Raw genomic sequence first — 23500 nt, 5'->3', positions numbered from 1 at the left:
AGTGGTTAAGAGTTGCTTGGCACTGTTGTAAGGAAGAAGGCGGCTGAATTTCCTAATTTTTAGGTGGATGAGGCGAGCTGCTTTTACAGTTTTGGAGATGAAAGTAGGGAAGGTGGGAGAAGGGTCATAGATGACACCGAGGTTTCTAGCTGAAGAAGAGTAGGGGAGATTCTCAGTTGAGAACTGCATAGGCAGAGGAAGAGATGACATTTAGCTTTTGGCAAAGTAGAAGAGCACCTCTGTTTTAGTAGAGTTTATCATCAGAGAGTGAAAAGCAATCCAATATTAAATGGCAGAGAGACAGTTGAAAATGTTGATAGAGATATCAGAGGAGAGTTCAGGAAAAGAGAAGAAGATTTGGGTGTTGTCCCCGTAAAGAGTTGGTACGAGAACCCAAAGGGGGAGATTATTGCCCCAAGAACAGAGGTGTAGAGTGCAAAGAGGAGTTAACCCAAGACCGAGCCTTGTGGAACACCAACAGTTAGAGGAGTGATTTAAGGGGTTTTGTTGCTCCAGGAGACAGAGAAGTGGAGAGGTGCAATGTATTATCGCCTACATTTTAAGCAGAAACCAGAATTTCAATCCTAGAGGATAACAGTTACCCTTATTGTCTGGTGTCTCGCTGCTTACACAGCCAAAAGGTCAATCTTCTGAAATGTTTCTGCTTTCATCACCCAACTCATTAGATTTCCATGAACAAAGACTTCTTAGGATGCTGTATAGAGATGTCCTGTCATAGTTTCGAAAAAATCATTTCGAATGATAAAACTTTCAAATACAAAATTTCGAGAAAACAAATGTGAATGCATTTTTCTTAATGTTAAAGGGTTTAGTTTAGTTTCGTATAGTAAAATAAGTGTTTTATTTTTTTAAACGGGGGTTTGGGGGTGGGACCCCCATAAAAAAATGCATTTGAAAGGTTTTTTTCCATGCTTTGTTGTCAAAGGTTTTGTCATTCGAAACTTTGACTGTCGAAACAGTCACTATGAACCCTGTATAGATCATTTGTCATCAACATGAGGCCTGTGGGTTTGGATCTCTGCAAGGCCTGGAGTTGAGAAACCTTTCTACATTTAAAATTGCCCAGACTTTCATGAACAATATGAGTTTCATGCCAAGGTGATTTTTTAAGATGTAGACTGGGCAAGGCATGTCATTTAAATATTGTATTGAATCAAAGTTTGCCAGGTAGTCCAGAATGTGTTGTGACTACACTTCACTTCCCTCAGTACAATCTTTATGGTACTGATTTTATATGGTGCCTTGTTAGGCAGAAACCTGTGCAGTTCCCTTAGGGACCACTGCAAAAGATTTAAGACTACAGGTGTTTGGCAGTAAACCCACTTGGTAGCAGTCTGTACCACACAGATTCACTTGGTAGCTGTGGCTGAGCAGTCAGACTTCTCTCAAGAAGAGTTAGGCAGTATACAGAGCATACAAAATTGGTACAGAAATACATAGTACAAGCAAACACTGACCAGAGCTTGGGTGTAAAAGTATATAATTATTTATTTAACACACACTTATAAAACACACTAGCACTAAATTGGTAAGATAAGTTCAAAACACAATCACTATTATCATATGTACATCCCTGATTACTTGTTGGACAAGTCTTAGTTAACACCACTTATTTCCAGACAGAGGTGAGCGCTTAACATTCGATGGAACTCCAACAAGTTAAATAAAAAGGGAGGGAAAAGCAGAATTATGGAAGCCTACACACTAAACACTTTTTAAAGATCCACAGCAAGTTAGGAAGGCACAGTCTACTGGTGAGCAAGGAAGTTTAGGTGCCAAGTCTTCAAAGTTTGTAGAGGTAGTTCGAAAAAGGTTTAGTTCAGTGCAGGAAAGTTAGCTAAGGTGTCCCAGGCTAACCCAGATTCGAGAGACGAGGATTTGATACACCCCGTTCAAACGGTTGCAAGGGAAGCCAGGCGAAACACGGTATCTTAAATGGAGAGGATCCTCCAGCGGGGGCAGTTGTTCCTGGCAGCGGGTGCAAGTCGCAGCGTCGTCCAGAGGAAGAGAAGATCTCGTCGTGGAGGAAGGATGAAGGTCGTTGCACTGCCAGGGAAGAAACCACCCGCAGAGTTCTCCGGTACAAAGGTACTACCCTTTCGGTTCGCAGTAGTGGTGAAAACATGGTATCCCGGTTGCTGGGGTGCTTGGCACAGGTAAGGCAGTCATGAGATGCTCCAGGAAGGCGAAAAGAAGGTAGACTGGTTATCCCCACCAGTCGAAGGAAGAAGACTCTCCGGGTTGGAGATCTCCTCTGTCGTTGGGAAAAGTGGTGAGACGGTTCAGCAGAGCTCCACCGGTGGTGTCATCGTTGCAGGCCGGCTCAGCTTCTCCCTCCTCGGATTCTTAGGTCCTGTGGCGACTTCTGAAGTTCCAGCCCCCAAAGCCCTACTTTTATGCAGCATACCCCCATCTCTCAGCCTAGCTGTCAATCAAACATGCTAAGTGGTGAGCTGGCCGGCTCACCACTTGGGCCAATCACACAAGAGTGCGACTTGAGTTACCAAGGTAACTCAGTCCAGTGTGCCTAAACCCCCTCCAACACCCCCTGTGGTACCCAGACAGAGTGGCACCACTTTTGGAGGCTTCTGTGGAGAAGCCCGCCAAAAAGTGGAACAAAGGGCTCGACTTGGGTTGGGGTCACAGAAGAGAACACAAACGCCATTTTAGAATCGAGTTCTGGCAAAAAAGACCAACCGGCCAATTAATATTAAATAAATAAACCGGCGGTATGTTCGAGGCTATAAGAATTAAATAATTAAAGTTGGTAGCCTCGAACAATGGGAAAATCCCATAGAGATATATTCACAGTCGAATATAAAAAGTAGTATCCACTGCCACCAGCCAAAACTCGATCAGGGGGGACGGAGACATGCCCCCTCGAACAACAGACCCCAGGGCAATCAAATTGCCCCGACGAGTACGTCCACAATATGATGATTTGTACTGGTTTCTGTTCATAATTTGGGACTAGCAAAGCCAATGGTGACTTTACATGCCCTGGGAGACAGTAGTCCATCCCAGGGTATGGAGTCTTTGTTGGGGGGTCACTACGACACCCCTGGGTTACGGCACGGAGGGTGCTGTGTAACCCACATCAAAAAAACACATGAGACCCTATGGAGTAAAAGACCCTATAGCCCATAAAACACATGTAAAGTTAGAGGAACACCTCAAATCATGCCTAAGAGTGGGAGCAAAAGAATCTCACTCTTAGCAGGAGAGAAGAAAATAAACCCCAAAAATCCAGCAAAGCTGCTGGGGGACTCACTAGGTTTGGGAAATTAGCCTTACAGAGAATTCTCCCTAACATGCCTCCTTCTATGAGGTAGGAGGGAGATGGACTTCAAATTTTCTTTTTCAGCTGCAGGGCTCTGCAACCTTTGGATCTCCAGATGGTTTGGATTAAAACTCCCATTGGTCACAGACAGCATATTCAGGGATCCTTGTCAGAAACATCTGGCAAATTGCAGGTTGCAGACCCCTGAACTAATCCCTGATGCACTTTTGTCTGATCTGGTTATTTCTTGCTCTCTCAGGATTTGCTCAATCCATGGCATAACGTTCTAATCCTGATGCATTATTAGGGCCCATGTTATTAAAAGTGGTAGTTGCATAAAAGGGATTGCAAATGTGAGCTCCTACATACTGCTGGATCACCGCCATGCAGTTTAAATAATGTATTAAATACAGTAAAAAAAATAAGTGGAACAAATGCAAAATTCCCTTAAAAAGTTGTTTTTGCACTCGGTTTTGCGAAACGTGTAAATGTTGGCTCCCATTTATGTATGGAAGACAACATTAACAATGGATTCCTATGGAATCTGTCCGCTTTTAGCAGTTTAAAAACACATGGATGCCACAGGAATCCAAAGGTCTTCAATCGTCATGAAAATGCCATGCAGGTTTAAAGCCATGTGGTATCTAAAGGGAAAGGAGGAATCACACCGGCAACATAGATCCCCTTCTGTGCCCTGACCCCTCCCTCAAACAGATGAAAATCCACCTCAGTGCAAAGTAAAGTGTAAACCGATTGCAACTTGGTTTTATGTCTTATTTTTAAACTCTGGGTACTTAGACAATGTGTCCCAATCTATCTGAGGCAGATCAAACGGAAATATACAAAAATGTCACCCTCATTTGTGCACCACCACAGTCACTGCGACTTTGGGGGTGTACAAAATACTGACTCCCATTACTGTGCCCAAGCAGAACAGGGTTGCAGTGGTGTCCCTCGCTCTCCTTGGGGGCAGTAAGGGGAGTCAGGGGTTGCGGGGGTATCCCCTGCTTACCATTGTGGTAAGCGGGGTTCAAGAAAGTAAAACAATAAATAATGAACCCTGCAGCATCAGCTCCGACCCACGCAAGCGGGAGGAACCGATACCGTAACGAAATCGCTGAGTCAGCGGCGAACACAGACGTGGGCCACCGTGAAGGTAATGGGGGTGGGCTGGTTCGGGTAGGGGTATGCAGGGTGGGGGACGTGGGTAAAGTGATCTATTTGATCACTGCCCTGCACCGTAATTGATGTTGACATTTTCATTGGCGTATTTATGGGCGACATAGTGATCACATTGATTCGATCAAACAAATGACAATCAGCAATATTTAAAAACCAGTTACACAACAGTGTACCTTTCTATATATATCATGCTACATACAGTTTACTGATAATGGGGTAGTAACACATCTCTGTTGAAGAGTACTCATCTGTACTCAGAGAGCACAATTATACCTCCTAATTGCTTCAGTTTTTCAATCAGTCCGGCCTCTCTCATGCTTTTCGGTCCTTCTTCGACACCACCACGGGGCTGGGAAAAATAGATTTAAAGAAATATTAGACAGTTCTACTGTAAACAGCTTTATAGTTAGAATGAAATAATATATGTTAGTATAAGTAACTTATTGAAAATTGACAGAAAATGTTTCACATGTGTTAGAAAACCTGGGGACCCAAAAGCCTAATGACATATCATAATAATTAGTATTTTGATGAAGATCTATGCCCAAAAGCCATACTAACATCTTTGTTTAATGAGTTTATGACTAATGTATGAACACCTCCACTGTGGTACCGTTATTGACCCTGGTATCCCTTTGCGGGTCCCGTTCTTTAAGGGAAGGACCCGCAAAGGGACCTCGGAATAGGGCGCAAAGGGATTACCGGCACTGGTGTCATTACCGGTGCCCGGTATCCCTTTGCGCCCACCTTGTAATGAGGGCCATTGTCTGCATTTGTCACAAATGATTTTCTGAAAGACCCACTTTACCACATCATTGGTGATTACTAGTTGCGCATGCATTGTGTCGCATATGAGTTTGGTGTATGCAGCGTTGTAGGCATGTGCAGGAAGTGGATGAGGGCAGCAAAGCTGCATGAGATGGAAGGTGCACAGACTGTTATTGTGGAACCGGAGATGGGGTGGTGAGGGGGAAGGTGGGGAGTCTAGGGGTTGTGGCCAGGGGATCGTGGTGGGTTCCCCCGCATACACATGTACAAGGAAAAGAGCAAAAGTAAGGTGGGCGGGTAGGTCTTCTGGGTCTCCCCCTCCTGAAGTAGAAAGGAAGCAGAGTGAAAACTGAGAGGGACATGTAGGGTAAGAATTAACAAAAGGGCACTTCTGCGAAAACAGGCAAGATCCAGCATGTGGAAAGCGTGTCACGAAAGGCAAACATTTGGGAAATCGGACCACGTGAAACGATCGTATAGCCAAGTCACGACACAACTTCAGGAACCTCTACCCTGGAGCGTCACTTGGCAGAGTTACCTCCTTGCACCTTCCTGGTCTACTGATTCCTGATTCTTAACCACTGTTACTGTGTCCTCTGTTAAGACCTCACAAGGCAGAAACAGGGTCGTAGACCTACTCAAAATAAAAGGCAATGCTTAAACTCTGACTTAGCAAACAATCTGCTTCCAAAATGCCTTATTTAAGAATGTATTAACCCCTTTCGAGGCAAATAAAGGGCATGAAAAATCTGAATTAGCTAAATAAACAGACCGTGAATATTGATTTTCTAATTAGTGTATGCAATGCTTAAGGAATGCATGAGCTGCGTGTAGAAGGGACATGAAACTCAAGATGTTACTGGCCCTCTCCCAGTCATGGCAGTCATAGCACACTTGCAGGTGAACACTTTCTGAACACTGAGGAAACTCTATGTCCCTGCAAACCAGTCTCTCCACTAGCATGAGTAGGAGTACATGTTTCTCTCAAGCACAATAAAAGAAAAGAGAAACTTCCTAATTGAACCACAATGAAGGTACTGCTTGCATATTGTGAGCATCTGCTTGATTCCTTAACTGCTTGTTTGCTATGGCTTTGAATAGCCTGTCTGATTCCTCTAGCTTAGATTTGGGTTAGTAAACTGTAATTCTGGGATTGTGGAATTTGTCAGTGACTTAAGCTCTCCCCTCAGATACAATTGATAAGATACAATTTCTTAGTTATTAACCTGACCCAATCAAAAATGGCCTTCTATCTGATTGAGCTATCTACCTATACATTTGACTTTTAGTTCCAGAATTCTCACTATCCCCACACTAACAATCAGGAGGGTGCTTGCAGGATCTTTGGAGCCAATTTCCTTAGCCCAAAGTCACCATAACGAATATCTCTCCCGTAGTGGCTCTGGTACCTGCGCTCCTACTTCCCTTAATTCATTTATTGAAAAATACTTTTACATCTACTACGGATAGGTTCAGAAATTCACTCATCCAAAACAAAGTTCTTAAGGATTTAATATCTGTCTTCAGCCAACACATGTTTTGACCTCTTTTATTCTCTTCAGGGCTGTACATCACTATCAATATCAATTTTATACATCATACAGCAATTAAAGAATCATCAAATTCAACATATAAAGCATCCATGAGTTTAAAAGCTCAAGGATAAAAACAAAAAACCCAAATAATGACAAGAATTGGTGTCAAACATAAAAAAAAAATGATGAGACCAGTTCATTACAATCAAGCATGTAATAGGACTATTAAACCAAAAGGTAAAATCATAAACCACCAGGTAAACCTAAATCACAATCAAATGATAACAGACACAAATGAATATATCATAAATTGAACACAACTAAAAATCACAACCTTATACAAAGTTAAGCATGAATTAAAGATACCCAATTCATTTGTGAATTGCATAGTTAGTGATTATAACATAAAAACCCAAGATTGGTCAGCCAATATTGTTATATCCATGTAATAAGGGTAACAGTTGTTCACAAAGAACACAAGAAATCAAGTGGAAACATCAACAGATGGGAGTGAAGAAGGACATTAAATCTGTGGGCCTGAAACACATATGAAAAGAACCCAGGGGAGGATATAGAGAGAGAATTCTCCTTCAAACGGAATCAAGAGTGATTTGCAAGTACAGAACAATTGAAAAATGTCTAAACATGGATCATGAAATGGGAGATTTTCATGACAAGATGTAAAGCTGTTAATACGCCATCAACAGTTTACATGGTAACAGGAATACCCACATTGTTTCCATCTTATGGATGCATGTGTCCCAGTTTAGTCATATCGGGTAACCAGTATATTATTCAAATAAGAAGTGAGAGGATCACAGTTTGGATGAAATACACATTAAGAACATGAGTGGAGTATACATAACTGTGAATGGGAGGTAATATACCATGTATTTTCCTCTTTTAGGAGGGTTAAAATATAACAGGTTAATCAGTATATTATTAAGCCAAGATTAAGTAAGAGGTCACAGTTTGGCTGACACATACAACATGAACATGATTGGAGTATGCGTGTGGGTGAACTGGAGGTAATATACCGTGTTTTTGCCTTTATGAGGGAGGCTACTTCTGAGTCTGTCAAGTTGAACACCAATAAGGATAAAGCAATTGTAAGTGTGGGAGAGTAATGTATCTGGATCTCGGAGTGTGCAGAATGGGAATATAGTTAACAATGAATTGAGCTCTATTTTAAAGAGCAACAAGGTGCTCATATCATATGTATATTGGACAGTGTAGAAAATTATGACTAACAAGAATTAAGATGGAATAATTCTCTTTTTTATTGTTTTGCTTTGGAGAACGTTTAAGATAATTTAAACACAGGTTTCATATAATCAACAGAAGAGGTATGTTAACTGCCCAAGAGTAGCTATTAGCACTAATATATGTTTTAGTGTGAACAGGAACATGTGAATGGGTTAATTCCATGAGACATGCAGACACAAAGAGCTTGGTAAGGAATGAGAGATTTAGTATTGGAATTAGAGTAAAAGGAAAAAAAGAAAAAACAGGATTATCAGAATTAGATTCGATGCTACACCTAGTGTTGCAGATTATGAATAGATAACACGGCGTAAGGTAGAGTAGTAGTATGTTTTGATATGAACAAGCAATGCTGCAAACTATACGAGGCAATGGAACTATAATGGAGTGATTAAGGGGCGGTGCACAATGTATACATATGCAAATTAACTTCTGATGTCATGCGCACGACGTGTTCCATAATTGTTTGCATATAAAGGATATGCGATGGGAGAAAGTACCTTGAGCCAGAATGATTGGTGTGCGTGGGTTATTATGGGAGAAAAGATCAGTTTAATAATTGCCGTACTGAAATTCATAGAAAGAGTTCTAAAGATGAAGAGCGAACAGAATTTAGAGGTGTAACGGAATGGATATTTAGGATTAAGAATTGTGATGCAATGATAAAGGTTTGTGGAAGAAAAGGGAAGTTTTAATTATAGTAGTTAGGAATGTGAGTGAAGAGAATGAATGATAAGGATGTAATGGAATGAAAGGGAGTGTAATAATAAAAGTGAATTAAGGTTTTGCATCTTCCTTCCATTTTAGATGTGATGTAATAATGTTAAAGGTTTAGGTAACATTTTCAAACCAATAAAACATTAAATAAAATATATATAAAGGTTAATCAAAATGGCTGGCATTGGTAGAACACCACGCGAAATGTTGCTTTTGCCCACAAGGGCTCTATGGACTAAACCACATAGATAATGTTAGTACAGGGAGTTTATTTATTAAGAAAGAGTGAAGCTAAACAATGATTTTTGATCCTCATGGCAGATTTAAGAAACTATTAACTGTACAGAGAAACAATAAAGAATACAAGTGATATTACTTTTGTAAGAAGCTGCTTTACAGGACACAGTGAATTGAGTGATCATTTAAATAGGTATCCAGGTATGTTGCTCAAGCGGAAAATGTGGTGAGATTTAATGAGCATTTGTGTGGAGTCGTAAACTTGAATTAATGTTATGTTACTTTATCTGCAGGGTGCAAATAAGAGATTTATAGTAGACGGGTTTGAATAGACGGTTCACATTTTTAACAGGATTTCAAAAATTTGGGTGAGTACAATTTGGCGTTGGTAGGGTGACACTGTGGTGATAGAGTTGTGGTATGTGGTAGACCAATGATGGTTGATAGGTATTGTGAAAGGGCATCATTTATCCAATTATTCATATTAAGGGAGTTGGATTGGGGTCAGTTTGAATTTCATCTGGCCTGGTTGGGACTTATAATAAGATTTCTGATTTGCAGGATAAAGAAATGGATAAACAGAAGATGATTGTTCACATTATCAGTGGGGTAATAGGATGTCATATTTCTCACCTATAAGGCACATTTATTAGGGAGGATGGATAGTAGCGGGCATAGATGATCCCATAGTACTCTGGTTTGGCTATGTCACATGTAATTTACGATTTATATAGAGGATGAACTAATTTTGCACATCTTTCCTCCTTTCTCTCCTTGCACCCCCCCGCCCCACACACCTTTCCCCTGGTTTTCTTGCCTTCCCTATAGATATGCTACCTTTTGATCTCTATCCAGTCTTGGGTCATTCTTTAGTCTACTTCCTCCCATATATTTGTTTTTTTAGCACTGCCTCCAGCACTTATCTGATCTTACTGATTCTGAACCTGAGAATGATCAGTTCTCCATATTTCCTCCCCTGCGCCCTTCTTACCCCACTTCCTTCCTTTCTTTTGGGGACCACTAAGCTACTGTGTTCACAGCTGGCATCATATAGACTACCAATACATACAGAAACATACATTTACCCTTAACGATGTTCCTTTGATAACAACTTTTATACTGTTTAAGGAGATTCTGTATTTTGGGTTACTAGCCATTTAGAAAACAATGACCTATAGGTGAATAATTGTGACAAGATAACTTCTTCTCTTCCAGATATGTTTAGTAGCCAACAGAAAGAAAAATATGCCAATTAAGAATTTCTGGAACTCAAGTAAGAATCTAAAGACTTTTGCTGGCATATGTAGAACATTGCAATAGGTTAACCACTGAAGCGCTGTACTCAAAATGTAAAAGACAACTATAGGACCACGAGTAAGGAAAGCACCTGCCTGTGCTGTATTACAACATCAAGCAACCCCTTTATTCACCCAGCACCTTCCCTTTTTGCCGAGTGAAGGCCTTCCAAGTTACCTTTGTAAGAAGCAAAACGGGTCGGAATGCACGTGTCAAGATGGCCGCCACCGCTAGCAATACTATCCTGAATCCCTATTCACAGCCGACTTTCACGTTGAAGCCAAACCCTGATTGGATGATTTCAGGACTACATCCAGCAAGCTTATACTGCTAGCATCTAGAGCTGGCGTCCCACTCCCAAGGACCACAGGTAAAGACAGCACTGTCTGTGCTGTACTACAGCAGGCTGGAAACCATCAAGCACCCCACTTTATTCACTGGGCACCTGCCCTGTTTCCTGAGTGAAGGCCTTTCAAGTGGCCTTTGTGAGGAACAAAACGTGTTGGAAGCCCTGTGAAGATAGCCACCACCACCGGCAATATTGTCCTGGAGCCTAGTTCACTGCCGACCTCCCCTTTGAAGCCAGACCCTGACTGGATTATTGCAATGCTACTTCCAGCAAGCTTACACTGCCGGCGGGCGGTCAGAGCTGGCGCCCCACTCCCAAGGACCACGGGTAAGGACAGCACCTGTCTGTTGTAAGGAGCAAAATGGGTCAGAAGCCCATGTAAAGATGGCTGCCACCACCAGCAACACTATCCTGAAGCCCGATTCACTGCTGACCTCCCCTCTGAAGCCAGACCCTGATAGAATGATTGCAGGACTACCTCCAACAAGTTTACATTGCTGGCAGGCAGACCCGGCGTCGCACCCCCAGTGACCATGGGTATGGACAGCACCTGTCTGTGCCTGTCCGGGGCTGGCAAGCAGTCTGGCAGGTACCTCTGCACCAAGGTATGTGCTTGTGTACACGCTACCATTCTCTTGGCTCCACCTTCAAATGCAAGTTTCCCGCGTTCACTGTGTTTATTGTATGCCCGCCCTGTGCTTTCCTTTGGCTGGCCCTATGCCCCAGATGTACACTAACGATTCACGATTGGATCGCATTGGCAGCCTTCGCCACTGCCGACCGATTCCTTCATCTTATTGACTCACTCAGACCTTACTCAGTAGGGCCGAGGTAGCCCCCCGCCTCGTGGGTTGAGGCATTACTGGCTTGCGCCTGGCCAACTTCTCAGCATCACCATCCCTGTTGTTCAGTACAATCCCTAAACTGGACGGATAGCACAGCGATTGGAGCGCTCGCTTTGACATCTGTGCAGAGCCTGTTGACACAGGTTTGAATCCCGGCAGGCCCAAACTCAGCCTTCCATCCTTCTGAGGTTGATAAATGAGCACCACACACTCTGGGTAATAATAAGCAGCGCTAGCGCTATATGAATGCTAAATTATCCTGCTTAATTAGATCCCAACAGTTACTGAATGTAGGGCACCCATACATCTGACTTGCTATTTCATTTCCGAATTTCGCATTTGCAAAACCGACCTGTCGGTAACCTACCCAATTTTACTTGTATCCTAACCTGTCTAACATGTAATCTTACCTATTTGTAACCTTCCTGACTTGCCACTCAGTCTAGTGCTGTTTATGTATCCTAACGTGGTTGCATCCTACCTGACTTGACCTGCAGTCTAGTGCTAAATATGTATCTTACTTGTCTGCAACCCACTTGATTCTGTCTTTTGCGTACATGTATACCTGATGTAGGCCCCAGTGCCATGAGGCGTGGCTTTGCCAGACTGTACATCTACTCTAATTTTGCCTTTTGCGTATCTGTATACCTGATGCAGCCCACCATACCATGAGGTGCGGTTTTGCCAGATTAGGCTTTCAAGAACCACCTGTATTTTGTAACCTGTACACGTGATCGTGCACTTTGAAGAATATCCCTTCACACTTACTGTAAATAGTGCCCTGAAGCCTGAGGGTTTGGTGTGCTGCTATGAATGTAAAAATAAATACATAATCTAATAAGGACTGAATATGCCCTAACGGTAATACTTCATGCCAAATACATACCCTAATATACAAGATTCGGTGCTCTAAATAGATCTATGACAGGGGAAAACCCAGGCAAAGTGAATACAGAGGCTCTGATATTAGTATCTCCAGCATGCTGACAGGTTGCACTCCTACAGAAACTAACTCAAAATCACAGATCCTCATGCTTCCTTTCATAACTGCAGGCAGATTGGAGGTTCATGAGGACCCATTACTTACAGTACAAATGATAAAAGGGAGACCCAGAAGCAGAGGAATGTTCGCAAATACTGTGCAAAGTGTAAACTTTTTGTTACTGAATGTTTGGGAAAATATCTAGTGGGGTGGGCTCCATGAGGTCATAAACAAATAGTTAATAATTTATAGGGAGATTATGAAAATCTCACTTTAAATATAAACCATGATTTGGACATCAAAACTCCTTTGAGTGGCGTACGTCATGGATTCTGGTGCCACCAGAAATATTATAGACTTGAGTTAAGTTGTTCATGTAAAAGGTCCATATTTATGATAAGAGAAATTTAAGTGTGGACATCATAGGAGTAGTAGAGGGCAGATGCTAAAGCACTTGAGGGGACTCATGCATCCACTGTAGAGATATGGGTGTGGTCTGAAGATCACACGTGACTCTCATTGTTCCGAGGTCGATGTAACGAGTGCCACTAAGTTGGGTAACCACCTCGATCAACGCTTCGAGATGATCCAGTTTGCAATGCACATGCTGTATATTTGTCATTATTATTTTCATTGTATCATTAATTATGGCCTTATCCTTCAACCCTGCGTTACAGATGAAAATGGCACGTGCAAATGGGCACATTCACGTCCTCATGCTTGATGTGATTACAGCTTATCATGTGTGCCCTGGTTGCATATGCATCATTCTGAGGGGCACACACTTCGACATTGATGTCTGTGTTTTGGTAGTCTTGTGTGTCCTTTACAAAGCATGTAGAGAAGCATTCTCCAGTGTGTCAGCATATGGAGTCCCATGTGCATAATGATGGGGCCACATACTCACGGCTGATGGGTATGCCCCCGGTCTTACCTGTTTGTCCTTTGATGTCCGGGATTTATACAGGTAAGGCCGGGGTCCTCCGTATCCAGTGTGGAGCAAGTGCAGACTCAGAGGAAGACAAGAGTTCAGGATTCCAGGAAGGTAAAGAATGAGCAGTCAATGTCCGGGATTAAGCGCGGAACCAGGGAAGGGAAACACTACTCGCAGAGTACTGGGATGAGGCTGCGAGTGTGGAAACATGAAAGTGGGTCCAGGAAGGAATGAATCGGACGCCTCAGGCGAAGGCAACAGGCCGCTTCTAATACTCCAGGAAGGAAAAGGAATATGGAAAGGTATTGGATAATGGCACAAGGGAAAGGAAGGTAACAGTGAACACACTAGCTGCGAACTCGAAAAGGAGCATTTAGATGCACAGCGCCGCGGGGGCGTGCCCGTTTTCTAGGAAGCCAGGGCTCTTGCGTAAAGGCTAGACCGCAACGTGACTGAGGCGCCAGCCATGTTGGGAGGAGAACGGCTCCAACGGTGCGGTGCACCATGGACCAGGAAGTCCAGAAGGGGCGTAATCAGCGAATCATGACACTCTGCCCACATCAGGGCTACATCTGTCAGCTTCTTTCTGGGTCTCAGTAACCCGACTGTGGGACAGATGGTTTCAAGGAATGAGAAAATGAGCATCTAAAGATATACATTTAGGCCAACGTGGCCAAAGGTTTTGTTTGCTATTTCACATGCATGGAAGCTTCTCCTTTCATGTTTGCCCCGATTAAAGAGTGTCGGAGACTGCAAATGCACAGAGGTTATAATGAATTCTCCTATTTCCCGTTCTTACTGATTTTTAAACATGAATACAGATGGAAATCAGTCTGCTTTCCGTCTGTGTTTATTCATAAAAATAGAACGAACGCGGAAAAGCAGATCTTTCTGCTTGGCTCTCTCTGCTGTCAATCAGCATCGCAAGCCAATGTCATTGCAGACTGGCAGCACGGAGAGTGTGAAAGCTGTATGACAAATAGTATTTAAGTTCTTCACATTGCTGCTGACAACATGGATCTTAGGTCAGCAGCAAGCACGGGAGGAGCCATGTGTTGTTATGGTCAAATGGAGCTGACATTTATGTAGAATAACCCATTTCCATCTGTCTGGCTGCCTGCGTATTTTAATAAATCCATTTTTTCATTTGCATAAATGCAAAAAATGCGGGTTGCAAAGTTTCTTTTTATATGACAAATAAGAAATGTGGATAAGTGCACATTTTCCCCCCAAAAACAAATGTATCGACAGCCGGGTATGATGGAAAAAGAAATCCCATAAAACCTGAAGCATTATGCTGCTGAACCCAGTACACAGGGGAAAAGTTCACATCTTCCTGTCATTAGAGTGCCACTATATCAAGTACAGTCAATGGTAATTTGTACCAAGTTGTATTTGGCAAATGCCTATCAACTTATCGGGGTATGGGGAGGACAGTTTTAGGTGATGCACAGCATGCTCCCGAGTTGTGCACCACTGGGGGGTCGTATATCGTTGTTTTGCTGAGGTAAATTACTGCGTGGTAACTTACTTCAACAAAAATCACTTTGTTGGGGGAAGTAAATATATATGTGTTTTTAAGGATTGGGGACACAAGGGGCTGGGGGGTCAGTATCGGTAGACCACCCATTTAAACAAAATTGAAAAACATTCGAAGTGATTTTTATCGAAGAAAATGACCACAGAATAGTTTGCTTCACCAACACAATGTAGAGCCTGCTGCGTTGTGCTGTTTCATCTCTACAATGCTCCCACAGCACACACTTACTCTATTAATACTGCCTTCCTTATTAGTTTGCGCCATGGTGTGCATCATGACCCCCTTGCTGACTCCTGGGCAACATTTACAGCAACACGAGCAAGCAGTTAAAGCATGTTAAATTGGAAACAACATATTCGAGCCTCCCTCGGTGGAATTCATCTCTTGGATTTGTAGAGGAATGTGCAATGATTGCTGCGACCATTTGGCCCCCGTCTCCCTTCACATGGGGCCAGAGTTGAGATGTTTGGGATTAGGTGGTGCACTCCTGCTGGCGGACACCTCAGAGTTCCCTTACTCCAGCCCTGGATCGGATTTATACTCAAGTATGGCAATTTTCATGTGGATCCATGAAAGGCACAGGCACAGGCTAACTCGGAATGAGTGACATCAAAAAGGCTCGTGGGCTTTGTTTGAATATATACCTTTTTTCATAGATGCATGCATTCCTTCTTAAATCTGATAGGCCACTTTACGAAAACTGACAAGATAAATTGGTTTCTGCAGATGTAGCCAATGAGCTACAACATCCAGCCCAAGAAACATGATTTGAAGTTCAGGTTAAACCTACAAGTGGCCATTTACTTACAAAAATGTGCAGAGTTTCATCACTCACAGCTTGCTACTGCCATAAGACAAAAATGTCTCCTAGAATTCTGACTGAGAACGTCCTTGTGCGCTGGGAGCCATTCCTTCAGTGGGATCACTACTGGCACACCACCAGGGACCTTCGCTTCTGCAGCCCCTGCAAAAGAGGTTTGCGATGCCAACCAGCTTCTGCTTAGTTACCCTGCTCCAGATATTTTCCAGAGACCCCTGGAAATTATTAAGATGCTGATTCTTGTGAAAATAAATCAGATCGACCTCAATGGAGGATAGTACAGCTGCAACGCCTGGTCTTGAAAACAAGCACACCAAGAGCAAAAGAGGTTCGAATCCTGGATCTGCGCTTAGAAACCGAACTCACATATGGTATAAATCGGGTTATAAAAAACCAAATACATTAAATAAGATGATACAAAATGGGCAATCAAAACCTGGTCTTTGTTCCTCTCAGCAAGATGATATATTACTTTAGTTTTTGTTTCACTGCCCTTTGTATGAAATAGAACGTGAATGTTTCCTGCAATCTGTGCCAAGGCCAACAACAATGTTTTGTTCCTAGCACTGGTTAACTACAGTAGATTCTGATCAAAAGTGTATTTTGGTGATTACTTTTTAAAGGTATTTTCTCCATCGCTATTCCACTTCGCAGAGCAATCCCCCTATCTCCAAATTAATTCACCTGCATCTCTGTTCAGAAAACTGCAGAAGGCTGTATTAAAGAAACCTGGCACTGGTGCAAGTGCAATTAGCACTATGGCAAAGCTTTCTTTAATGCAAATACATTTTTGTATGGTGCCTTTTTGCACAATGTTTATGCTTTCCCTAGTCATAGACTTTTGCCCTGATGCTAAAATGCATTGAAAGTGTGTGGTTCTGAACTTAGCATGCGCATACACTAGTGCCATGTTTCTGTAATATGCCCCTGGGTGTTCAGCAGACCCCTCTGTGGCCCTGCTTTCTCGTGACTACTTAGTGATGAATATGTACGCCCGAATCACCTGCAAGTCTTGCTGCATCATCTATAAGTCAGTCGCCCTCAAGTCACCCAGCTACCTTGCGGAGGAAACTCAGCATCTCTGGCGCACAGCGCACCACCAGAAGCCAGGAGACGTGCAGACTTAAAATCTGCCAGTGCAAAAAGGAAAGGACCAGAAAACAAGCCTTCTCTGCCTACGCCGAAGACTATGGAACCTCTTCCCCATCCGGATCAGACTGGTCCCCACGCTCCTACAATTCAGAAAAGAACTCAAGATCCACCTCTTCAAGGAATCTCTCCACGCCTCAACACCTAGGCCATCACATCGCCGCTCGCACCACCTGACTCGCTAGACGCTGCCAGCCCCACTCCTCCCTGCCACCCGGCACAGCTGTACCCCTCCTCTGTTCCCTTCTGTATACCACCCCCCGGTGTATATCTGTTCTGTTGTTACCTCTGAAAAGTACTCTGTTATGCATCAGTACTGTTGTATACATCTGTAAAGCGCTCTGCTGCTTCTCGAAGCCAGGTCTGCGCTCAATAAATATAATAATGATAATAATATGTGATACATATCTGTTCCAGTCTTGACCCTTCCCTTTGCTGTTGTCTACTCCATGATGCTCAACTGCCTTTCTTCTCAAATACTTTTAAAATCCAATCCACATTTTAGCCTTTTGGTGTCTAGCCGCTGTGTTTACCCTGCTTTCATTCTATGCACCATTCTGGAACGCAGAGAGGGCAGGTCCAGAGAGGGCAAGCCCCATTCATAATCTGAGTGCCCACTTAGGAGCTGGGCAGCAGTGGCGGCAGCGAGATGGAGGTGCTCTTCCTGCTTCCCGATTCCTGTCTGCATGGAGTGTGGGAGCCGGTGGTATGGAGAGGAGCGTTAAGTATGGAGCTCGTTGGGAAACGGGTAAGAAAAAAAAATATTTGTATGTGTGTATGCGTGTGTCAGTGCAAAGGGGCTCCATCATTCAATATAAGCTTTATTTCGGTATATGAGTGATGTAAGCAAAATACATCATCATAAAATCGGAACAATAAAACAAGATGTAGTATGGTAAAGTCACAGAATGAGCAAATTCATAAACATACAATGGGCCTCATTATGACCCTGGCGGCTGCGGTGCGAATGGTGCCGGTAAGCTACCGGCACCGTTCATACCAGGCCGCTACATTACAAGTTATGCACATCTGGTCTGGCCAGATGTGCATATCGGCACCCGCGAGCAGACCAGGATGCTAACAACAGACCTGTCATTAACAGGTCAGTTGTTAGCATCCTCCCCATTCCCATTGAGCCGGCGATATCACTTCGGGGTGGGGTAAAATGATATCACTTCCTGTGATGTCATCAGGGATCAAAGGTCATGTGTTGTCACTTCTGCTACCCCTGGCATTTTGGTGAAATGACATCCCTGCATGTGAATGTGCCCAAAGCTACTATTCTTGCTATTAATTTAAAAAGAAGGGTAAGTGTAAAGGGAGCTTTTATTAGATCCAGATATTTTACTATGCATATTTCATCTTTTGTATGTAAATATGCTGTCTGTAAACTATTATTACGAAGCCTGTTCAGGAACATAGCGATATTCCATTCGATCAACTCAGCTTTCAGGGTTTCCTAAGAAGTGGCCTCAATAGAACTTGGTGTCGTCCACCAATTTGTCTTGCCAATCATTTCACCAAGTGTCTTGACATGGCTAAACCAGGAAGTTTCCTGCTGTTTGGGCAATTCATTAGGCCTAACGTTGCTTCTCTGCAATTGCCTAATGCTGGGACGGACCAAAGTCATGGCCAATAGAAGAGTGGCTTCATCTTCAAAATGGTTTTGAATCCTTGCCAATTTACTTCTAAATGCAACATTGGGATGGGTTTGACTTTGGTAAAAAATAATACTCTTTTAAAGATGCCATTTTCTTGAACTGCGTGCCCTGTGCCCCCTGTGTGGCCCCAAACATATATATTTATAGAAGGGTAATTCATAGAATCCAGCGCACAAGTAGCGCACGCGGCTGGCGCACAGCGTGCGCCTGCGATAGTCTGCGCCAGCCGCGTGCGCCAAAACCGAATCCGGCGCACAGCGTATTCATGGATTTTAGGCTCCCAAACCAGCCGTGGCGCAGAGTATCGCAGCGACCCTGCAGCAGCGCCAGTAACGCCCCCAAGAACGCCCTCGCGCAAGGAAAAGCCATCAAAATCGCTAAATCATCGCAAAGGGCTGCGCCAACCCTGGACCAGTTTACAGGGCTGCCAAACAAGGAACGCAAAGCGGGTAACGTGCATATCAGGGGTACGCGTGAAGTTATACACGCGATTAGCCAGGGTACGTGTATTACAGGGGTATGCGGGAAGTTTAACATGCGATTAGCCAGGGTACGTGTATTACAGGGGTATGCGGTAAGTTTAACATGCGATTAGCCAGGGTACGTATATTACAGGGGTACGCGGGAAGTTAAACACGCGATTAGCCAGGGTACGTGTATTACAGGGGTACGCGGGAAGTTTAACACGCGATTGGCCAGGGTACGTGTCTTACAGGGGTATGCGGGAAGTTTAACACGCGATTAGCCAGGGTACGTGTATTACAGGGGTGCGCAGGAATTATCACACGCGATTTGGCTGGGTACGTGTATTACAGGGGTGCGTGGGAATCATCACACGCGATTTGGCTGGGTACGTGTATTACAGGGGTACGCGGGAAGTTTAACACGCGATTAGCCAGGGTACGTGTATTACAGGGGTACGCGGGAAGTTTAACACGCGATTAGCCAGGGTACGTGTATTACAGGGGTATGCGGGAAGTTTAACATGCGATTAGCCAGGGTACGTGTATTACAGGGGTACGCGGGAAGTTTAACACGCGATTAGCCAGGGTACGTGTATTACAGGGGTACGCGGGAAGTTTAACACGCGATTGGCCAGGGTACGTGTATTACAGGGGTATGCGGGAAGTTTAACACGCGATTAGCCAGGGTACGTGTATTACAGGGGTGCGCAGGAATTATCACACGCGATTTGGCTGGGTACGTGTATTACAGGGGTGCGTGGGAAGTCACACGCGATTAGGCTGGGTGGGTCCTCACAGGTGTTCCCTGTACACCCTCCACGGCCCCTCCAGGCAGCCCACAAAACAGGGGACTACCCTGCACACCTGCTCATGTCCCCCTGCACCCCCACCCCCCAGCAGTGCAGGGGCAGCCTCCACCAGGCCCCCACCCATGCCTCCCACCACCCCCAACCCCCAGCAGTGCAGGGGCAGCCTCCACCAGGCCCCCACCCATGCCTCCCACCACCCCCAACCCCCAGCAGTGCAGGGGCAGCCTCCACCAGGCCCCCACCCATTTCTCCCACCACCCCCACCCCCCGCCACCAGGGGCACCCTCCACCAGGCCCCCATCCATGTCTCCCACCACCCCCACCCCCCCCGCCACCAGGGGCAGCCTCCACCAGGCCCCCACTCATGTCTCCCACCACCCCCAGCCCCCACCATCCAGGGGCACCCTCCACCAGGCCCCCACTCATGTCTCCCACCACCCCCACCCTCCCGCCACCAGGGGCAGCCTCCACCAGGCCCCCACCCATGCCTCCCACCACCCCCAACCCCCAGCAGTGCAGGGGCAGCCTCCACCAGGCCCCCACCCATGCCTCCCACCACCCCCAACCCCCAGCAGTGCAGGGGCAGCCTCCACCAGGCCCCCACCCATGCCTCCCACCACCCCCAACCCCCAGCAGTGCAGGGGCAGCCTCCACCAGGCCCCCACCCATGTCTCCCACCACCCCCACCCCCCCGCCACCAGGGGCAGCCTCCACCAGGCCCCCACCCATGCCTCCCACCACCCCCAACCCCCAGCAGTGCAGGGGCAGCCTCCACCAGGCCCCCACCCATGTCTCCCACCACCCCCACCCCCCCGCCACCAGGGGCAGCCTCCACCAGGCCCCCACCCATGCCTCCCACCACCCCCAACCCCCAGCAGTGCAGGGGCAGCCTCCACCAGGCCCCCACCCATTTCTCCCACCACCCCCACCCCCCCGCCACCAGGGGCACCCTCCACCAGGCCCCCACCCATGTCTCCCACCACCCCCACCCCCCCCGCCACCAGGGGCAGCCTCCACCAGGCCCCCACTCATGTCTCCCACCACCCCCAGCCCCCACCATCCAGGGGCACCCTCCACCAGGCCCCCACTCATGTCTCCCACCACCCCCACCCTCCCGCCACCAGGGGCAGCCTCCACCAGGCCCCCACCCATGCCTCCCACCACCCCCAACCCCCAGCAGTGCAGGGGCAGCCTCCACCAGGCCCCCACCCATGCCTCCCACCACCCCCAACCCCCAGCAGTGCAGGGGCAGCCTCCACCAGGCCCCCACCCATGCCTCCCACCACCCCCAACCCCCAGCAGTGCAGGGGCAGCCTCCACCAGGCCCCCACCCATGTCTCCCACCACCCCCACCCCCCCGCCACCAGGGGCAGCCTCCACCAGGCCCCCACCCATGCCTCCCACCACCCCCAACCCCCAGCAGTGCAGGGGCAGCCTCCACCAGGCCCCCACCCATGCCTCCCACCACCCCCAACCCCCAGCAGTGCAGGGGCAGCCTCCACCAGGCCCCCACCCATGCCTCCCACCACCCCCACCCCCCCCGCCACCAGGGGCAGCCTCCACCAGGCCCCCACCCATGTCTCCCACCACCCCCACCCTCCCGCCACCAGGGGCAGCCTCCACCAGGCCCCCACCCATGCCTCCCACCACTCCCAACCCCCAGCAGTGCAGGGGCAGCCTCCACCAGGCCCCCACCCATGCCTCCCACCACCCCCAACCCCCAGCAGTGCAGGGGCAGCCTCCACCAGGCCCCCACCCATGCCTCCCACCACCCCCAACCCCCAGCAGTGCAGGGGCAGCCTCCACCAGGCCCCCACCCATGCCTCCCACCACCCCCAACCCCCAGCAGTGCAGGGGCAGCCTCCACCAGGCCCCCACCCATGCCTCCCACCACCCCCAACCCCCAGCAGTGCAGGGGCAGCCTCCACCAGGCCCCCACCCATTTCTCCCACCACCCCCACCCCCCCGCCACCAGGGGCACCCTCCACCAGGCCCCCACCCATGTCTCCCACCACCCCCACCCTCCCGCCACCAGGGGCAGCCTCCACCAGGCCCCCACCCATGCCTCCCACCACTCCCAACCCCCAGCAGTGCAGGGGCAGCCTCCACCAGGCCCCCACCCATGCCTCCCACCACCCCCAACCCCCAGCAGTGCAGGGGCAGCCTCCACCAGGCCCCCACCCATGCCTCCCACCACCCCCAACCCCCAGCAGTGCAGGGGCAGCCTCCACCAGGCCCCCACCCATGCCTCCCACCACCCCCAACCCCCAGCAGTGCAGGGGCAGCCTCCACCAGGCCCCCACCCATGCCTCCCACCACCCCCAACCCCCAGCAGTGCAGGGGCAGCCTCCACCAGGCCCCCACCCATTTCTCCCACCACCCCCACCCCCCCGCCACCAGGGGCACCCTCCACCAGGCCCCCACCCATGTCTCCCACCACCCCCAACCCCCCGCCACCAGGGGCAGCCTCCACCAGGCCCCCACCCATGTCTCCCACCACCCCCACCCTCCCGCCACCAGGGGCAGCCTCCACCAGGCCCCCACCCATGCCTCCCACCACCCCCAACCCCCAGCAGTGCAGGGGCAGCCTCCACCAGGCCCCCACCCATGCCTCCCACCACCCCCAACCCCCAGCAGTGCAGGGGCAGCCTCCACCAGGCCCCCACCCATGCCTCCCACCACCCCCAACCCCCAGCAGTGCAGGGGCAGCCTCCACCAGGCCCCCACCCATGTCTCCCACCACCCCCACCCCCCCGCCACCAGGGGCAGCCTCCACCAGGCCCCCACCCATGTCTCCCACCACCCCCACCCTCCCGCCACCAGGGGCAGCCTCCACCAGGCCCCCACCCATGCCTCCCACCACCCCCAACCCCCAGCAGTGCAGGGGCAGCCTCCACCAGGCCCCCACCCATGCCTCCCACCACCCCCAACCCCCAGCAGTGCAGGGGCAGCCTCCACCAGGCCCCCACCCATGCCTCCCACCACCCCCAACCCCCAGCAGTGCAGGGGCAGCCTCCACCAGGCCCCCACCCATGCCTCCCACCACCCCCAACCCCCAGCAGTGCAGGGGCAGCCTCCACCAGGCCCCCACCCATGCCTCCCACCACCCCCAACCCCCAGCAGTGCAGGGGCAGCCTCCACCAGGCCCCCACCCATGTCTCCCACCACCCCCACCCCCCCGCCACCAGGGGCAGCCTCCACCAGGCCCCCACCCATGTCTCCCACCACCCCCACCCCCCCCCCGCCACCAGGGGCACCCTCCACCAGGCCCCCACCCATGTCTCCCAACACCCCCACCCACCAGCACTGTGGGGCACGTGGCCAGCAGGCAGTCAGGCAGCAGCAGATGGCAGGTGGGAGCGTGCTCAGGGCTCTGGGGGGCAGTAATTTGGCCTCCTGGCCAGGAGCGTGGTCTCTCGTGTGTGAACGCGTGGACAGCCTGATAGGGAGTGAAATCCCACACGTCAGCAAAGGCCCTTAGCGCGTAAACCCGTCAACAGCATATGCGCGCCTATAGTCACCTGCACGTGCAGGAAATTGTTGCGTGACACGTCCCAATGTCAAAGCGTGTGATTGGTGAAAATGGATCTACACGTAGAAGTGACAAAGCGTGTGATTGGTGAAAATGGATCTACACGCAGAAGTGAC

The 23500-nt window shown here is 48.1% G+C and overlaps 1 protein-coding gene across 1 annotated transcript in view; it reads right to left on the bottom strand.

Moving 5' to 3' along the window:
* Nucleotides 1-23500, bottom strand: part of ARG1 (arginase 1) — a 334173-nt gene that overhangs the window by 151678 nt on the left and 158995 nt on the right. The window contains exon 2 of the mRNA XM_069607405.1: nt 4757-4832. Within this exon, the coding sequence (XP_069463506.1) occupies nt 4757-4832 (76 nt within the window). The remainder of the gene's footprint in view (nt 1-4756; nt 4833-23500) is intronic.

Source organism: Ambystoma mexicanum, chromosome 4q, assembly GCF_040938575.1.
Source record: "Ambystoma mexicanum isolate Mex_15411 chromosome 4q, UKY_AmexF1_1, whole genome shotgun sequence".
Lineage (NCBI taxonomy): Eukaryota > Metazoa > Chordata > Amphibia > Caudata > Ambystomatidae > Ambystoma > Ambystoma mexicanum.
The sequence above is the reverse complement of the archived record's forward strand: the minus strand, read 5'-3'. Positions and strand labels throughout refer to the sequence as shown.